At 40.7% G+C, this 17,497-nt stretch overlaps 2 protein-coding genes across 2 annotated transcripts; one reads left to right on the forward strand and one right to left on the reverse strand.

The window, feature by feature from the left end:
- Window positions 1-138: 138 nt before the first annotated feature.
- On the forward strand, window positions 139-7,211 carry dffa (DNA fragmentation factor, alpha polypeptide). Its single transcript, XM_053424029.1, has 6 exons — window positions 139-351; window positions 1,625-1,780; window positions 1,897-2,051; window positions 2,630-2,834; window positions 4,165-4,292; window positions 5,004-7,211. Exons 1-6 carry the CDS (start codon window positions 258-260, stop codon window positions 5,223-5,225), a joined length of 960 nt encoding a protein of 319 aa, XP_053280004.1. The 5' UTR covers window positions 139-257; the 3' UTR covers window positions 5,226-7,211.
- Window positions 7,212-9,128: 1,917 nt separating this feature from the next.
- Window positions 9,129-13,160, reverse strand: masp2 (MBL associated serine protease 2). The gene is made up of 6 exons (XM_053424030.1): window positions 13,015-13,160; window positions 12,719-12,941; window positions 12,464-12,641; window positions 11,524-11,655; window positions 10,322-10,518; window positions 9,129-10,084 (listed from the first exon to the last, which is right to left on the reverse strand). The coding sequence occupies exons 1-6, from the start codon at window positions 13,020-13,022 to the stop codon at window positions 9,926-9,928; spliced, it is 897 nt and encodes a 298-aa protein (XP_053280005.1). The 5' UTR covers window positions 13,023-13,160; the 3' UTR covers window positions 9,129-9,925.
- Window positions 13,161-17,497: the final 4,337 nt, after the last annotated feature.

Below are 17,497 nucleotides of genomic sequence, written 5' to 3' on the forward strand. Positions count from 1 at the left end.
TACAATTCTTTTAAAAATATTATATTATAATACAATATAACATATATTATGTTATGTTTTATCCCACTGAAGATTTACAGCTCTGTTGTCCTAGTTTTGCCTCTCTGATTTGAGCGTTGTACAAAACTACATATCCCAGCGTCCTTAGCGTCACCGCGGCAGTTCCGCGTTGGTTCGAAGACAGGAGTCTGTTTGGTTATCCCAGTGAGCATCTAAAGAGGGAGAATAGACGTGATTTAGGGAACATAAAGGCCAGAATGGCGGACATACGGCCGTGTAAGGTGTGTAACTTCACTCGACAGAAGTCCTACGGGCTGGTTGTTCCCTCCCTGACGGAGCTGAAGATAAGAGGTGAGCTGCCGATTGGGTTCGACTTGTAAACGTGTCTGAATGACAGCGGAGATGTACAGTTTCTAATTTAACCGCAACTCTACAAGACACAGAAACATGGGACGTCAAAGTAAAACAGCCTCGAGTGGATGTGATCTGTGTCTTACTGGGATCTCACTTATCTGTGATTCTGTCTGGGCTCCGGTGTGAAACTGTAACACGACTGTTTTAATGTAGATCCTGGTCACTGACAGGTTAAACTCTGCTGGTATTCTGCTGCACACGTGAAACTCAGTTATCTGTCGGTGGTCCTGTTGAAACTTGCAGGACAGTAACATGAAAAGTCAGAGAGCTGCCTCAGTGTCCTGCTCATTCCTTCAGTGCTAGTCAGCAGGCGTGGTCCGCATCACTGCAATCCTCAAGCTGGCTGCTCAGTCGAGCTGCAAGTAACACATGTAGTAATTATAATAAACTTGAGGTGTAGTATCTTTCAAAACACAGTTACAGGGTGCTTTACCAGTTCAAAATGTAAATCAAACAATAGGAAACCGTTTGAAAAGCCAACTGAAACAATTAAAAGTCATTTGAAGATCACAAAGCATTTGATACAACTTGTATGTTCGATTACATCAGGGTTGCTCTTCTGGGACTTTGACTACAAATTTGTGTCATCGATTTCTATAGATGTATAGCTATACAGTAGATGTATTTTGTCTGGATAAAATGTGCCTAACTCTTTTCATCGAGACCCATGACTTATCCCCTTTGAAAATGGTTCAATTGTTGAAAAACTCTACTTGCCCCCTGATCTTGTTTACAAACAAACAGACAAGGGTGAAAATATAATTTCCTTGGTGGAGGTAATTACAGACCCCAAAAACCAAATCTATGAGAAGCAAACCCACCAGACACATTAAATAAATTATGTATTTATCATTGGCATAAGGAATACGTCATTTTAAAATCCAAGCCTCAGGTGAAGGAGGCAGAGGGACTCAAGGAATGCAACAGCAGTGTTCTGAATGACAGGGAGGTGCAGCTGTGATGAAAAAGGAGGTGACATCTTTATTGTTTAAAGTACAGATATCATCGGTATTTGCTAGAGTCAGCTGATGATCAGCTGGTATGTTTGTTGACTGCCTTAGATATTCAAGCTTTGGACTGGTTGTCCTACTTATTTTGGCTGAAACATGGCAACATGGCCAAAGATGTCAATGTGTCAAAGAGGTTCTCATAATTAAGCATATTGACACATTAGACCTGTACAGTCTCTCATCTCTTTTTCTTACTGCAGGGTCGGAGTTCCTCGGGCATCCCAGTGACCAGGTCACAGTGGTCCTAGAGGATGATGGGACGATAGTAGAGGATCAGTCCTACTTCTTGTGTTTACCCCCAAACACAAAGTTCATGCTGTTGCATGAAAAAGAATCATGGTCTCCAGTTCGCAAGAGTAAGCAGGTTTACTTCTGTCAGAGATCTGGCTACTGTCCGAAGTGACTCTTAACATTTTAACAGTGAAATGCTCAGCCTTGTTTGTTTAGGTGCTCAGTTTACCTCTCATTGTAGTGGATGGTGGCACGGCCTGGATGGCCAGGGAGTCTGTGATTCTGGAGAATGATGCTGTGGATGCCCTCGGCCTTGTAGCCCCCTGGTGGGGCCTGGCTCAGCAGCTGAAGCAGGACCTGGCCAGCATCATCCTGATGTCTGAGGACGACTTACAGGTACCAACATTATTCTTCTGTTTTTCAAACAGCAGCTGCTGTCATGACTATCCCAGCATGCACTGGGAAGGAAACAATACGGAAATGGTACTACCAGAAAACCATGGTTGAATTTGTTTACTCTGTGAAAACACTTTTTTGGGATGGTACAGACTTTGGGACCAACTGCAAGAAGTTGAGACAGACAAATTGACAATATGCCAACGTAAGACAAACCAATCTATAATAACTTTTTTTATAAAGCGCCTATCAAGAAACTCAAAGACACTTAATATCAAGTATAGAGCAGCCCACATAAGCGATGAAAAGCGGTCGTACATACGTCACACAGAAGTCTTTAGTTCACTCCCTGAATAACAATGTGAAACCAAATCTAACCAGCTCAAGTACAAACAATGTAACAAAGACATGAACCTCGGTTCAGGCCATATCTAAACTTTTAGGTTTGAAAACGCCCTTATTGTTTTTCCTGTTAGAGGATTAGTTTGGGAATATTCTATAAACTTTTCTTTAGTCAACACTATAGAAAAAAACAGCTGTCCATTACAAGTATTATTTTGTGTCTCCTGCTGTTCCAGACATTAGTAGATGCCCCATGCCCTGAGCTAGCTTCTGCTCTGGGCTTCCAAGAGAAGAAGGCTGTGGACCTGAAGGAGACACTGCAGAGGGTTTTGGACAGAAGGGAGGCGGAGAGACAGTCCAAGGAGTTGCTCCAGCTCTACCTCAAAGCTGCGGACAAAGAGGACAAGCAGCAGGAAGAGCCGAGTCAGCCCAGCCAGGGAGGTATGGCTTTGTCATTATGTGGTTTTTCCAATTTAAAAATGTTTGTACCAAATAAAGATCTGGGACATTTCATTCTCGCCTACACACTAAAGAGGTTTCATTGTTTATACTGTGGCTTCTTTGACACATGAAATAAGTTAGAAAGTTATTTCAGTGTATGTTTTTCAGTTCGATCAAATAAACCTCAGAAGCTTTATTTAGTATCTCAAAGAAATATTCTGTCCCAACGAGTTCTGATGGAAAACCAACAGTTATATTAAGGGATTTGATCACCTTTAAATGTTTGGCTCGGCAAACCTATCACAGCAACCTCTGAGAAGTCAATCTTTCCGTTAAATAGAATAGTTCTGTTTCTGTGATTTTATCTTTCTTTTATCTGTGTATCTAATCCAATTAGTTTATGATAATCATATAAAAGCCATTTCATACGTGTTTGCCGTAAAATAAATACGTCTACGAATCTTAACATGCCAGAGGTGCTCATTAATCTTCCCTCAATATAATCAATAAGCATGAGTACAACATCCAACAAAGCAATCGATACAAGTCTATGATTGTATCGCTCCCACAGGAAGTTAATGACCCAGAAAGTGCTCGTTCTTGTGATAAAGGATCGGGACAAAGCCTTAACCAGCATGTTAGACTGACGCGCTAAGAAATCCTGAGGAGTCTTGAGATGTGAAAAGAACTCTTTATAAACATCTATACATGTATTTGATTTAGTAACTAAGAAAACTATTTGTATTCAATTGGTCAATATTCAAATAGATACAAGTTAATCTACATTTTAGTTTTTGTATGTGCTAAGTGGCAGAGCATATTGTCACGACAAACTGAATCAAACAGGAAGACTTCCTGAATTCTTTTGATTAAAAAAGTTACAAGCTGTGGAATCAACTAGAAAAAAACTGCAGGTAATAAGAATCGACCTAGGTTGATGATAGCTGGTTGAACCTCCCTCTCTCGCTCTTCCTCTTTATTTTTCTCTTCTTTCTCTCTCCTTGCCTTGCCACCTGTCTCAGCGATTCGTTGTTTCATATTTGAAACTCTGTACAGAGTCGTGCATTGCATCTTCATGATATGCATAACCAGCAATGATTTTGAAGCTGTAAAAAATAGAAGCACTACCAACACTTACTGATAAATCAGCAGTTAGTCTTTTCCCTCAGCTGGCTTACAGTATTTATCATAACCTATAAGGGAAAAGATGTGCTTGTGCATTTTGGGCACTAGATGGAACCATTGTCTCTGCTTGTTTTTTCCCCAAGTGGTAACTGTGAACTCTTTATACAACAAATTATCCTAAGAGAAAACTTGTTTGATATGTCAGGGGCTGCACAGGTGGATATGCCAGACGGAATGGAAGTGGATTCCGCATCTGGATTCATGTCCAGGACTCTGATGGTCTTGAAAGGCAAAACCAGCCCAGAGACCAGGCTCTCCACTGAAGACCTGCAGGTAGTCTGATCGTCCAATCTGCCTCAACATCTCTGCAGATAGAAAATAACCCAAATTAGACTTTTATTAATGTATTGTGTGTAACTGCAAATGCAGATCCAGTGTTTCTTAAAAAGGTGAAGGATTTACAGTGGCTTTAATCAGACCTGAGAATCCAACATGTACATCCAGCAACAACGTCCTGTATCATTCCTTCAGGGCTTATTCTGCAAAATACCTATTCGAGTAGCAGCTGTAGAAATGATTAGGCAATTATGTAAAACTGACACGACACATCCACATATAACTATAGTGACATAATTCTCTTATGTAATCCAGAGGGTATTTAATTTAGCTAAGCCTGAGAGACACTACCCGACCAGAACCCGACAGACAATCTACTATATGTGTCCTGTAACCTGACCCGAGCCCGATGTTTTCACAATTACATTCATGCGTAGTGTAAAAAAATTCAAGTAGAAACTACTCTCACTATCATTTAGTCCAATATATCAACACAACTACCTAAACCTCAAATCAAAATCTATCTGACACATTGTCAACAGAAGCTGAACATCATATTCTCCACAGAGAATAGGATTAGGATAGTATTCATTACAAGGCTGTCTGATTGGATTGCATTTGTTTGTACATGTGTATCCAGAAACCATCAATTTGTATAAAATCTCACATGTTCACGTTGGAAATGAAGGCTCCTCCATGTGTCCTCAGATGGTAGCAAGCAGAGGGGTTGAAGCTATGCAGCAGGTGCTGGGCTGGGACTCATCCAGGACGGCAGATCTGCTGCAGGCCTGCAAGGCCGAGCTGGCCACACGTCTTCAGCAGGTCCAGGCCGTGCAGTCCGTCAGGAGCAGCACACAGCTGGACAGCAGCCGGCAGGCCGGTGGGAAGAACGCGGAGGGCAAACAAACAGCAGCCAGAAGCAGGGACTAGGCCAACTTCACCTGAGCAGAGACTGATAAGAATTCACACTACCTGCCTCAGGGTCAGCAGAATGGGATTTGTCCCGTGGTACTGATAATATACATAATGCTGGAATCTATGAATGCTAATAATGTTGATGTTTGCATCATTTTGTAAAACCACCTAAGCGCTTTTGCCGCAAGAGGTTTTAACCACTAGTAGCTTTCTATTGGCTCCTTAATTTGTGCCAGGCTGTAAAAATAAACATATATGAATATAAACATATTTATGTAAAAAAAAAAAAATCTGTTCAATATGGAGCTGAAAGGATCAGGCCGTTTCAGCAGCCTGGCTCTGTTCATGTAAGATATTAAAATTAACCTGACAGCACCTATTCAGATAACAAGTTCACATATCACTTCTGTTCTCCGAGCATGTAAGTGATTTTTTTTATTGGGGACTGGGCATATAAAAGATATCATTCTCCCAATTCAGTGGACTATCAGTTTGGTAGTTGCTATTTTAAGGTAATAAAAGTAGCATGGTGTTGCTTCTAAGTTTTTATAAAAACTGTTATTGTTTCCCACTATTATTGTTTACAGTTTTCTCCTCATTTGAATTGCTAATTAAGACAGATATGATAGACTGCTTATTTTTTTATGCACACTTTTATGTTGAATATAAGAAAGAAATAGACTTTCAGCTAGCCAGAGAAACCCTGTTGAAATCCAGTTCATAATGAGCAACAAAACAGATTTTATTGTGTTTTTGAAATAATTCAAAAGTGCCATCGCCGAATGGACATTTACATTTTGAATTCAGAGGATCTTTTGTGACGTTGAAAGTAGCAGTGTGCTCTTATTTCAATCAGCTGCTAACCAGGCTGATCCTGTACCGTATAACACTCCCTTCCCAGTGGCTCCTGCAAAAAGAGACATGTTAGGACCCCACTAGAGCTCTGTATCAAAAGTTTACTTTTATTACAATCACTTATAAAGTTTACAAAGAGACACACAATGTCAAGAAGTTGATAAATTTTTTTCTTTTCTTTTCAGAAAACGCAAACATAAATCCACTTAATTTATTCTGTAAGATTAAAGTTTTCACATCTGTGTATATCCGCAAACAAACGTGGATACCAATAAGTCTGTGAAAGTTTCATATCGGATCATTATTAGCCAAGAAAATCAGTGGGACTCTTCCAATAGGTGTGAAATATCATAATTTACTGACCTGTAACTATAAGTAAATTCAGTATGTGGAATATTGAATAGTAGAAATACAGTAGTGTGGTGGGAACACACACAAAACACAATGCCAAAGTAACTTGCACTACGTTAGAGCATGGAGTGCAGATAGAACCCGTGACCTTGATCCTTCTAAGAGTGAAACATTTTCATGATATATATGCAAATCCTAAAATCGAGTAGACATAATTATATAAAAACTCTGCGTCAATAAATACATCTATTTGAATGGATCACACAGGCTAATTCATCATTCCACCATTAACGTGTGACACAAGACGAGATGTATGACACACAAATGCAAGCCTCACCGAGTCCATTATGGCTGACATTTTGAATGACAAAGCTTCATCTTTGAATTATTGAGAACCTGGATTTCTGGATGAGCACTCTTTAACACCATCAATTAAATACTATTAGGAAGCTATGTATCAGTCCAGTGGCTACGTGATATGCATCGGTGTGTTCGATGTGTGCAGGTCCGCGTGATTCATAGGTCATGGAGAAGAGGGCCTTTGTCGTGCCTGTCATCTCTTCATCTGTCTCTCGGACATAGAACACAAATGATGGTGGTCACACTACTTAAAGCTTCTAAGAACTTCCCCGTGTCAGTTCTCCAGCACATTCACATGTAGTATTTAATTGAAACGCGTACGGCAGGTGTTAGAATGGGAACTTGTATATGATTGTACAGTATAAGGTACCTTTGATACACATGTTGAATGGTGGTTGGAGGATTTTCTAAATAAACTCGTCTTGTCTTTTCAAATGTGTGTTTATTTTCAAGTTTGTAAATTAGCAGTGTTTAAGTGCACAGCATTGTGCGCTGAGGATTTACTCAAAAGCTGAGCTGTGATGCACAACATTGATTTTGGCCACAAAGCTATAAGCTCTGGTTAAATACCCCAAATGCTCGATAGTAAAGGATCAGAACCATTAACAACTAGAATGGCACCCATAGTGGTAGCCATTGATTCAGGGCAGGCTTTTCACCAAAGAGATGAGCATGCATGACCTGCTTAGGAGAACAACCAATAGGGTTAGTGAACTGCTCTGGTCAAGGTCTCCCATCATGGGCCATATTAACAGAGCCTAGAGGAAGTGCCGGAGTCTAGTTTGGTCTCAGATGCTTGAATTACATTCTTCTGAAAGGTTATTATTAATGCTCACTAATGCCAGAAATCGTACCCTTAGAAGCTTTAAAGCTCCTACAAGGAGCTTTTTAACTAGTTATGAAACAGTCTTATTTTAATATTGCTGCCTCTTTAGGAACCTACAACAGCAAATGAGCCAGGGAGAGAATTGGCTTTTTCTATAAACTGTTTTCGGTGTGTCCACGAAGTCAAAATCCAAAATATCTGGATTTTTTATTTGTATCTGCACCAAATTGCACACACTCATATCAGTTCCCTAAATATGCCAGATTTATTTCATCAACATCCCTGAATTTTTGTTGGGGAAATCTGGGAAAATGTCTTTAAAGATTTCTTGGATCTCTACCTGTGTCAGAATTTTGTCCCAAATTTGGGTTCTTTTTTTTACTCATGTCCCATCCTTCTAACTTTTTGTGTAATCCGGCTGATAAAAAAATGAATCAAGCAACAAACCGGCAGACAGAGGCAGAAACATTACCTCAATGTTGGAGGCGACAAGAAAAAAACAATTCTGACATAGTAAACCTCCTTAATACATCTTTCCTCAGATACAGTAAGTTCATGCATGAGATACCGGGTTGTCTACAAATATGATGTGTTTACTAGCTGTAACCCTGTTGGCTGCATGCTGCTGCTACATATTTTCCAACAGATGGCTAATGGGTTTCATGGTGTGCGTAATTCCTGTGGAATTGGCTCCAACTAGGCTGAACTGTGAGTGTGTGTGGTACCAGATCAGTCGATTGTGCGGTCATGTGTGACACTGTCTTGGTGGACATGATTGTCAGTTAGCAGTACCCAGGTAAAAAAACTGCAGGTTTGATCTGTAAGCACCCAGTTGCCCTGAGGACATGTCTGGGCCTTTCGTGCTGGAAATGAACTTTATGCCAATGTGGTCAGATATCTCTCAGAAGATGCATGTCCACCGAGGAGCTTACGATTCTGTCAGGGGTTGCAAATGCCAAGGTGATGCACTTTATGGGTCACTACTCTGCCTTACTCAGTGTGTAGCAGCATAACAGCTCATTCAATGTTAATATGGTGACGGTTTAAAAAAAAAAATACAAAGAAATCACAGGAACTCCACCTGCTGTTATTCCAAGAAACACGAAGGGAAAAATCTGACACTAGAATAACGGGAACAGTGAAAGTAAATCAACACAAGTGATTCCTCCTCACATCAGGCACGCTCCTTTGCACCACTTGTGGGCCGCAGATGGAGGAAATGTTAGTCAGTCAATGCAAAAGTGTCCAATGAGAGGCAATTTCATGGGACTAAAGAAGCCTGTAATGAGTGTTTTGATAGAGGTGCAGAGCTGGGGTTGCTGAGAACAAGCTGCATAATGTATGAAGGTTAAACGACCAGCTCCTCAGACGAGACTCACGGACCTCCAGTATATTTTAAAAGGAGTTAATTTATTGTTTCTGCCAGGGTGTTAAAATGGGCCCCCGTCTCAAGTGAGAATACAGCAGGAGAATTGTTTACACTCAGCTACGGTATTTAGTGGAATCATTTTAAGTAAAAACAAACGTTTGTTCATAGCCTTGGTTTATTTGCAGTAGAAAAATTTAAAAATAAGCACAAAAAAAAACAACAACATAAAAGGGGTTAAAAATGATTGTTGATCAAAATTATATAAATTGAATACACGCAATGAAATAGCTTGAAATTTGGCAGGTCTTTGTTGTGCCTAGTTCACGATGTGATATTAAAGAAGCATTAAAAGGAGATACAGTATATTATTCTTTATTCAGTTTTTCTCTTTCCTCTAGTGTGTTATATATTTTTATCTTGTGTATTTAGCCGAATTGCAAAGGATTGTGCTTGTGAGCATAATGTACCTACATCAAGTGGCTAGTCCGACACGCCCCGTTGCAAGAGACGCACGCGGCAAGAGACAGACATTTCCCACACGAGCCTTAAGGATAGACAGGAGCTTAAGTGCACGGTCACATGCACTTATTCTGTGGTAGCGAGGGGGGGGGGGGAATAAAACATTCGCTTCCTGGGGTGAAGCAAATCCACAGAGATCAACTTTTCTGAACATGTGATTATCTTTCGCTTGTTTTCATGTATGTGTGACCATCCACAAAACAAAGCATTTCAAACAGAGGCAAAAAAAAAAAAACGAGTATGTAAACCTTTTTTAAATATGAACAAATAAGAATTTTGAACTGAAATATGAGCAAATATATCTCCTTTAAGATAATACGTCTGCTAGCCTGAACACAATATCCAAACTTCATCACCTAAATTATGGTTGTGTGAAGTAACCATAAATGTTCAGGTTGTGTTTAACGTGTGTAAGCCTTCAGTCGTAAGTTAAAGTCAGGCATTCAGCCTGCTCGTGTACTTGATCTTCCACCCCTTGTTTTTGCCACCAGTATCGGATCTGAACCCAACATGCACTTGGTAACTTCCTGTGTCAATGCGGGCTGGTGCGGTTGATCCACAGAAAGGTCCGTACTCCTGTCCAGCTGTCGCAATCTGAAGAAGAGGAATGACAAAGAAGAGACGGGGCATGTTGAGTCATTAAATGTTTGCCTGACTGATGTCCGGCCAAAACCTAAATATGCAGCAAAACGAATGGCCGCGCGGTATATCACCCGAGGAGGACAAGTCAACGACAGACTGCCTCCGCAAGCATGAGTAGGAATACATTGCTAATCATCACCTCGTGCGTGTGTGGGTGTGTTTGTTAGGTCCTAAAGTCACATGACCAACCTTCAACATATCATACGGACAGGGGACATCTGGGTGTCCCTCTACGTCAAAGGGTTCCAGGAAGTCCAGGATTATCCTGTAGCCCTCTGGCAGGCGGATGGTGTGGTCACATTGAATCATGGGAGGGTAAGGGTCCGGGTAGCCGGGACTGGTCAGGACCCCCGATGGTGAGGTCAACACCTGGCTGTGGCATGGCACTGTGAGGAGGAGCCTCATTAAAACCCCTTTTAAACGTAACGTAACTTTTAAAACCAACCATTTGTGTTCTCAGTGTTCACATCCTTGCAACTCCTGCACGTTCATTTGTTAAACTGATGAATGAGGGTTCTACTTGCAAGTGCCTCAGAGTATGAAAACGTTTGCTTGATTAGATGAAAACACTTTTTTTTATGAGAATTGAGATATTTCCTGGCACCATTAATTCATTTAGGTTTGCATTACTGCCCCGGCGAGTGTGCGCAGATGCCGTCGCAGACAGAAACAAACGAGCATCGCAAAGAGGCTGAGTTGCTGTAATTCATATAATTAGTACAAACTCGAGGCAGATAATCATTTTTGTTTTTGCCCATTCATTGCATGATTTGTTTTGTCACCCTTGTTCCTGCGGCAAAGAATAATAATTTAAAGCACATCAGCTGGTAATTGTGATAGATTACCTGGTGTCGGCACGCTATTAGCGCCACACACAGGTATCAATTTTTAACACCATTTTGAAGTCGCTTCTCCCTCGGGAATCGACAGTAATTAACCTTGCTTTGCACCAGCTGGCAGAGATCAACTACTCTGTGCATCAGTTTGCCTTTTCACTCTGAGATGAGTCAGCACAGGAAAGCCAGCGCCTGAATAAAAGCCCACTGCAGGACTCTGTGAGCCGTAGTTCACCACAAAGCAGTGGGATGTCATTTCCATCCATGCCGTCCTGCAGAGTCTGAAATTAGCAGCTACTTGTTCTTATCAACACCTTCACACCACGTTTACAAATGTGCGAGCTGTGTCATTAATACAGTTCCGCGTCAACAAATATTCTGGAATTGAAATATGTTGTAGCCGAGGCCTCAAACAGGTCAATGCACACTAATGGGCATCGACATCTGCTGTGGGGTCGTGAGGAACCCCATTTACACTGATCAATATACAGTGACACTTCAGCCTCACGACAAAGTGTCGGACTCTGATTGAGCTCAGGCCTGCACGGCTCTTACCTGTGCAGGTTCTTTTGTTGTCGTGTAGAAGGTATCCCTGCCTGCAGGTGCAGTAATACCCACCGATGTAATTATGGCACAAATGGTCACAAGCTTTCTCCTCTTCAATCTTGGACAGACATTCATTGATATCTGTGAGGTCGAGAGGTTAAAGAGACAAACACTGCACCATAAATAAGGACTTATTTTCATTCATTAACGTACTCTACACAGGGAAAGGGTGAATTATCTCTCCCAGTAATTATGATTTGAGGTTTGGAACTCTCCGGGTAGAGGAGGTCACCATCTTTCAAATCTAGTAAATCTGGTCTCTCATAAAAATGTGTCATAAATTGTCCTAAACTATCCAACGACCAGATGATGAAAGAACAATTTAATAAAGCTGCTGCAGCTGCTGATGAGGTGAGACTGTTACATTCAATTAAAACAGGAGTTTCAATTGGAAAAGTATTAGTGGCTCTAAAAGCTTATTTTCACTTTTTCACTTCTTGGTTGATATCAACTGCAGAATACTAAAAGTACGGGAAGATAAAAGAGAGTATTTGTCATGGCTATTGAGGTGAGTCACGTGTTTTTTTTATGTAAGAATGCAATCACAAGGAAAACCAGGAGGAAGGAGAAGAAGTTGTCAAATTAGCGAAACTGTGTTAAAGGTAATGCATTATTACAGTATGATAGTTGAAAATGAATGAAGTTCCTTCTTCTAATAACTTATTTTGCACTTTATTGGAGCTGTGTGCTATTGTTGTGTCATTATTTTACATGTGTATGCTGCTAGAGTATCATAGTAGTATAAATTAATTAAAACGTTAATCACAAAGTTCACAGTATACTATCTAATCCTGGTATCATTATCTGTAAAGCCCATTATTCTTGGTGTAATTACAGCCAACAAAACTATATCTGCCCTCTGGCCTCAGATGTCACTATCGTGCATCACCTTCTGCAGCGTAAAACGCTCGGAAGCCGGTGAATCGGCCCTCGTTAGAGTAGTCGCTCCTAAAGACCACTGACATGAGGTTTCCGGCTGACAGGATGACGGTGTTCCTCGGAGCGCTTTCGTAGTTCTTCTCCTCCTCACCACAGAACCGCAAGGTTTCTTTCCCCTCCACCAAAACCTGGTGTGACAGGGTCAGAGGCCTTTGAGTACAGACTCCTGTGCAGACAGTGAAAGTGGTTTTTCTCCAGCATGTACCTGGATGTAGTCGTATTCACACCGGTGGGAGGGTTCCACGCTGAAGTGGGTGAAGTAGACTTTGACCCTGTGACCGTCTGGGACGCTGATGTTCCACGCTGTGCGCTGGTTGTCAGGGTATGGCTGGGGGAAGTTGGGGGAGGTGAAGCTTCCATACAGCCCTGACAGTTCCACACTCAGCGACACACGCAGGAGGGAGAACAGGACAAACACACAACGCCCACTGGGCAAAATTAGGTGTGTTGCCAGTAGTTCCAAATGTTATTTCACGCAAAGAAATGCTCAGTGACACTCACCTGGTCATGTTGGCTTTACGGTCCCCAGATGTTTTGGAACAACCTCACTGGCTCAGGTCCGAGGGTAAATGAACCCAGCTGTCCTGGCTGGCTGACATTTAGGTAAACAAAGTGAGACAGGCACATGATCAGTTTGTCATCATTCTCCACCTCTCCCAGTCACACAGAAATCTATCAGACGGATGAAATGTCAGAATAATTCATATTCATTCTTCCACTTAAACTCTTTTGTCACCTCGAAATACCTCTTCCCCAAATCTCCCTGCCCTCATCAGAGGACATGAAGGCGGACCGATGCTCATGACGTGGCTTATCGAAATCCTCAGACTAAGAAAAAGTTAAGTTTACAACTATTTGTATGTTTTTTTCAGTGGTGTGTGGCTGTGGCTCAGGAGATAGAGCGTGTTGTCCTCTTACCAGAAGGCCGGTGGTTTGATCTCCGGCTCCTCCACACTGTATAATGATATGTCCTGGGGCAAGACACTGAACCCTTAAGTCCCTCTGATAGAAGTGTGATAGAATAAAGCATTGGATGTAGGTGTGTGTTGTACGGGTGTGTGTGATTGGGTGAATGTAACCTAAACTGTCAAGTGCTTTCAGTGAAGCCTTGGAAGTGCCACAGAAATACTTGACATGGCATCAAATGTAAGGATTTTTTTATCGTAAAATGAAAAAAACACATAAAGCAAAGATCATCAGTGCTGGTATCACACTTCCCCGCTCCATGAAACCTGCGCAGACAGTGATGCTGATCTGACCAGGCACTAATTACTTCAGACCCGGCTCTGATGATTGCTGAGCAGCGAGGCTGTTAAATAAAAGCCTCACAACATAAATACACTAGAACCACAACATTTACCAGCCTGGTCCTTTTATTTGCACCTAATTACAGCATTGGGGATGAAAAACAGTCCAGAGCACATCAGCAACAGTTTCCCATTATTTTCTATTCATTTATCTTCATATTTGCGTCTCTAATGTGCCAAATGCTTTAAGGTCAGACATTATTTGACAGGCCTATATAACAAATTGAGCTTCCACGCTGTCCGTGTTGATGGAACGTGGATATTGATGTTATCCAGAAGTGACAGGGGCCTTTCAACCAGCAACTGTTGTCTGATGTTCCCTTGTGCAAAAGCGCTAATGGCTAGTACTGAAGGGAATTACAATAATTATCCACATAAACAGCAACGTTGATTTCCCTTCGCTAATGACCTCTCTGATGGCACTCTTTTTAAACGGTGCCACAACCTTTCCACCCGAGAGCCGCTGGAGTCTGGGAGCAGATGGTCTCCTCTCAGATATCGTAAAGTATGAAGCGCCCACAGAAATGACTCCTCCTGACACCAAACAAGTAACCTAGCTTAATCAAGGAAGAAAAAAAGAAAAAGAATGTTGAACTCTTCACCCAAAGATATCCTACCCAGTATTTATTTTTGGTACCAAATTTGAAATGTTATGCACAACACATATGCAAGGTTTTTATCCTGGGTGAAAAGCCGCAGCCTCCTTGGTCTGCTCTTGGTTATTTATCTGGTGACTTCTTTTGTTTTAAAGGGCAACATTTTAAAACCCTTTTGTAAAATATTCTCTTTTCATCTTTGTATTGATATATAGTTGAATTTCATAACACCTATAAGTCTCCCATTATGAAGCCCCAGTCTTATGCTCTGTCTTATGCTCTGTCGATTACCCAATAATCATGTAATAATCCAAAGGAGAACTGGCAAAGTTCATGCACAAAAAAAATTCAGTTTACAAACTATCAAAGTGAAAAGGAGGTTATTTTATTTTTTAATTAAAGTATCCAAAAGCAATTAAAGCTCTGTAGTTACTTCAAAGCCATTATGATAATGTACTCTAACATGGAATATAGAGGAAATGCGATCTAGTTTATTCGCACAAACAATTGAAGCACAAAGAACCAAAACAAAAAAGTTATTATTGCTTATGCTAATATGAAGTGTTGCATATAAATATAAAATGCAGATCTAATTATCTAACGTCAAATAAATTGCACTTGGGTTCCTGAAACCATGAGGTAGGTATTACTTTGTATTCAAATTCAGCAATTCAAGAAATACACACACAAATATATATATATATATTATTACATTTTAAGTAAATGAGTAAAAAGGATTGTTTAAAATTATTACGTAATTGTTGACCATTCTTTTTAATGTTGTTTGAACTTATACAACAGCTCCACAGCAAAAACATTAGTATTAATGACGCTAACACAAACACTATTAGCTTTGCTCAGTCGGTTAATAATTAAACTCCCAATTGCAGATGAATGTTTTGATACAGTAGGTTTTCTTTAATATGAACTATACACTTGTATTTCTAAAATATAGTATTTTCTGTTAAGTAATATAAAACATTTGAATCTTAAAGGAGTGACTGATGTTAAATGAGCGATAAACTATTTTTTCTTATCACAAGGTTTGTTTTAAGATGTTCTTCTGCTCTAAAAGTCAATGCAGTGTCTGTCACTGTTATACCATATCAGCTGTACCAATCATAGGTTATTGTCAGTTCATCTGAATGTACTGCTTATTTCTTTTATTGACAGGACACCAAAGATTTTGCTTGCCTAAATGTCGGCTCTGCAGCGTGTTGTGAAATCAGAAAACCAACAGCATCCCTCTGGAACGCCTGGAGCTGCTGGCACGGCACCTTTTCATCTTCTCCGATGCGTGCTCTTTGCAGCTGCACAGCTTTAGAACCTTTTCACAACCCAAGGTCATATCTTTCACACCCATAACTCATACCTTCAGGTGTAAAACAAAAAACAACCTATCCTCTTACCGTGTCCGCCTGTGGACCAGAGGCAGTGTTTAACAACACACGATGAGCACAATAAAGATTAGATCTGATTCCTGAATGCTCTGCAAATGTGAAAAGTTTGAACATGATATCAAGAATAAAATCCAATAAATCAAACCTCTAAAGAATGATCATATTTCTGGAATGTTGTGCAGTCTCTGTATTCAAATGAGTCTCTCCGACAGACTGACAGAGGGGATGAAACCCAGAGCAGCTCTATAGACGGAGAATAAAAGAGCAACTGCTGACATCATTACAGCAGCCGTGGTGATCTGCGGGTATACGAGTACATTTTGTATTTGAAGCAAAAGGCTCTTTATTTAAATAAAACTTGACTTGAATGAACACACTGCCTCAAATGACATTTCCATGAGACCACAGGCTCGGTCAGTGATTCACTCGTACCTGGTGACATCATTAAGTCAAAGATAAATACCCTGGTTTCCAGTTAGAGAGGAGAGATCTTCATTTGTATATGCATCATAAGATTAATGTGAGATGGAAGGGGGGGGGGGGAATTTGCTGCCCACCGAGGATGTTTTGCAAAGGTAAAATGCATTAAAAGAGCACAAACTGTAATTTGTTTACCAGTTTTAACTTGATCAGTTAAAACAATTGCAATAACCCGGGAGCCGAATATGAAAAGCTTTGTGTAGATGCATCTCGTGTTACATCAGGAAAAACACATTCATTACTTCAGGATACATTTGAATATCTTGTGCCAAGTGTTGTCCACTTGCGTCACAAGCAAAGCTCATTTTGTGCGTTTGTGCATTTACTGCAAAGAGTACGTACACACACACACACACACACACACACACACACACACACACACACACACACACACACACACACACACACACACACACACACACACACACACACACACACACACACACACACACACACACACACACACACACACACACACACACACACACACACAGTGTTTTGATTTCAGTTTGATCAAATCCTAAAAGTCCATGTGCACAAGTCAGACGCTGCCCTCACACCATTGTTTCGCCTGCTGGCTGTACCAGGCTGTAATGAAGTGCTTCCTCATATGAAGTCAGGCGGTCATTAAATACAGAACAGGCCGCTGAGATGTCTGGAGGATCAACGCAACGAGCACGATGAAGATTCAGGGAGAGAGAGCTTCAAATCAATGCTGCATCAGATGAAAGGTGAGAGGTTCTGTTTTTCTTCTTCTTCATTTTGCACAACCAATGCATTGCCCATTCTAAACCCATCTGTTAGAAATGGGCTTACCTCTTGGCCCGTGTTAATGCTCAGGAGCTACTTCAGAATTATTCCTTGTCATTGGCGAGTCCTCCTCAAAAAGTTCTACAATGCACTGTCACCTTTAGAGTGAAGTAAGAAAACCTATTCATCCTACCTGGTTTATCTGCAATGGAGATTTTATGGCCAATGTTTTTTGTTTTTTTAAAGTGTGTTGTGTGAAAGTTTGAAAAATGTATTAACTGTTGTGTTTCCTATACATTGCATGTTGACCATTGTAATTTGGCATGTTGGACAAATTACTAGAGATGAAGTGATTCTATGGATATTGATCACACGACAGCGATCAGCACCTGTGACACCTGGGGATGTCTGTATCTCACTATAATATGGTTAAAAATGATAAAATCATCAA

Source organism: Pleuronectes platessa, chromosome 6 (assembly GCF_947347685.1).
Source record: "Pleuronectes platessa chromosome 6, fPlePla1.1, whole genome shotgun sequence".
Classification (NCBI taxonomy): domain Eukaryota; kingdom Metazoa; phylum Chordata; class Actinopteri; order Pleuronectiformes; family Pleuronectidae; genus Pleuronectes; species Pleuronectes platessa.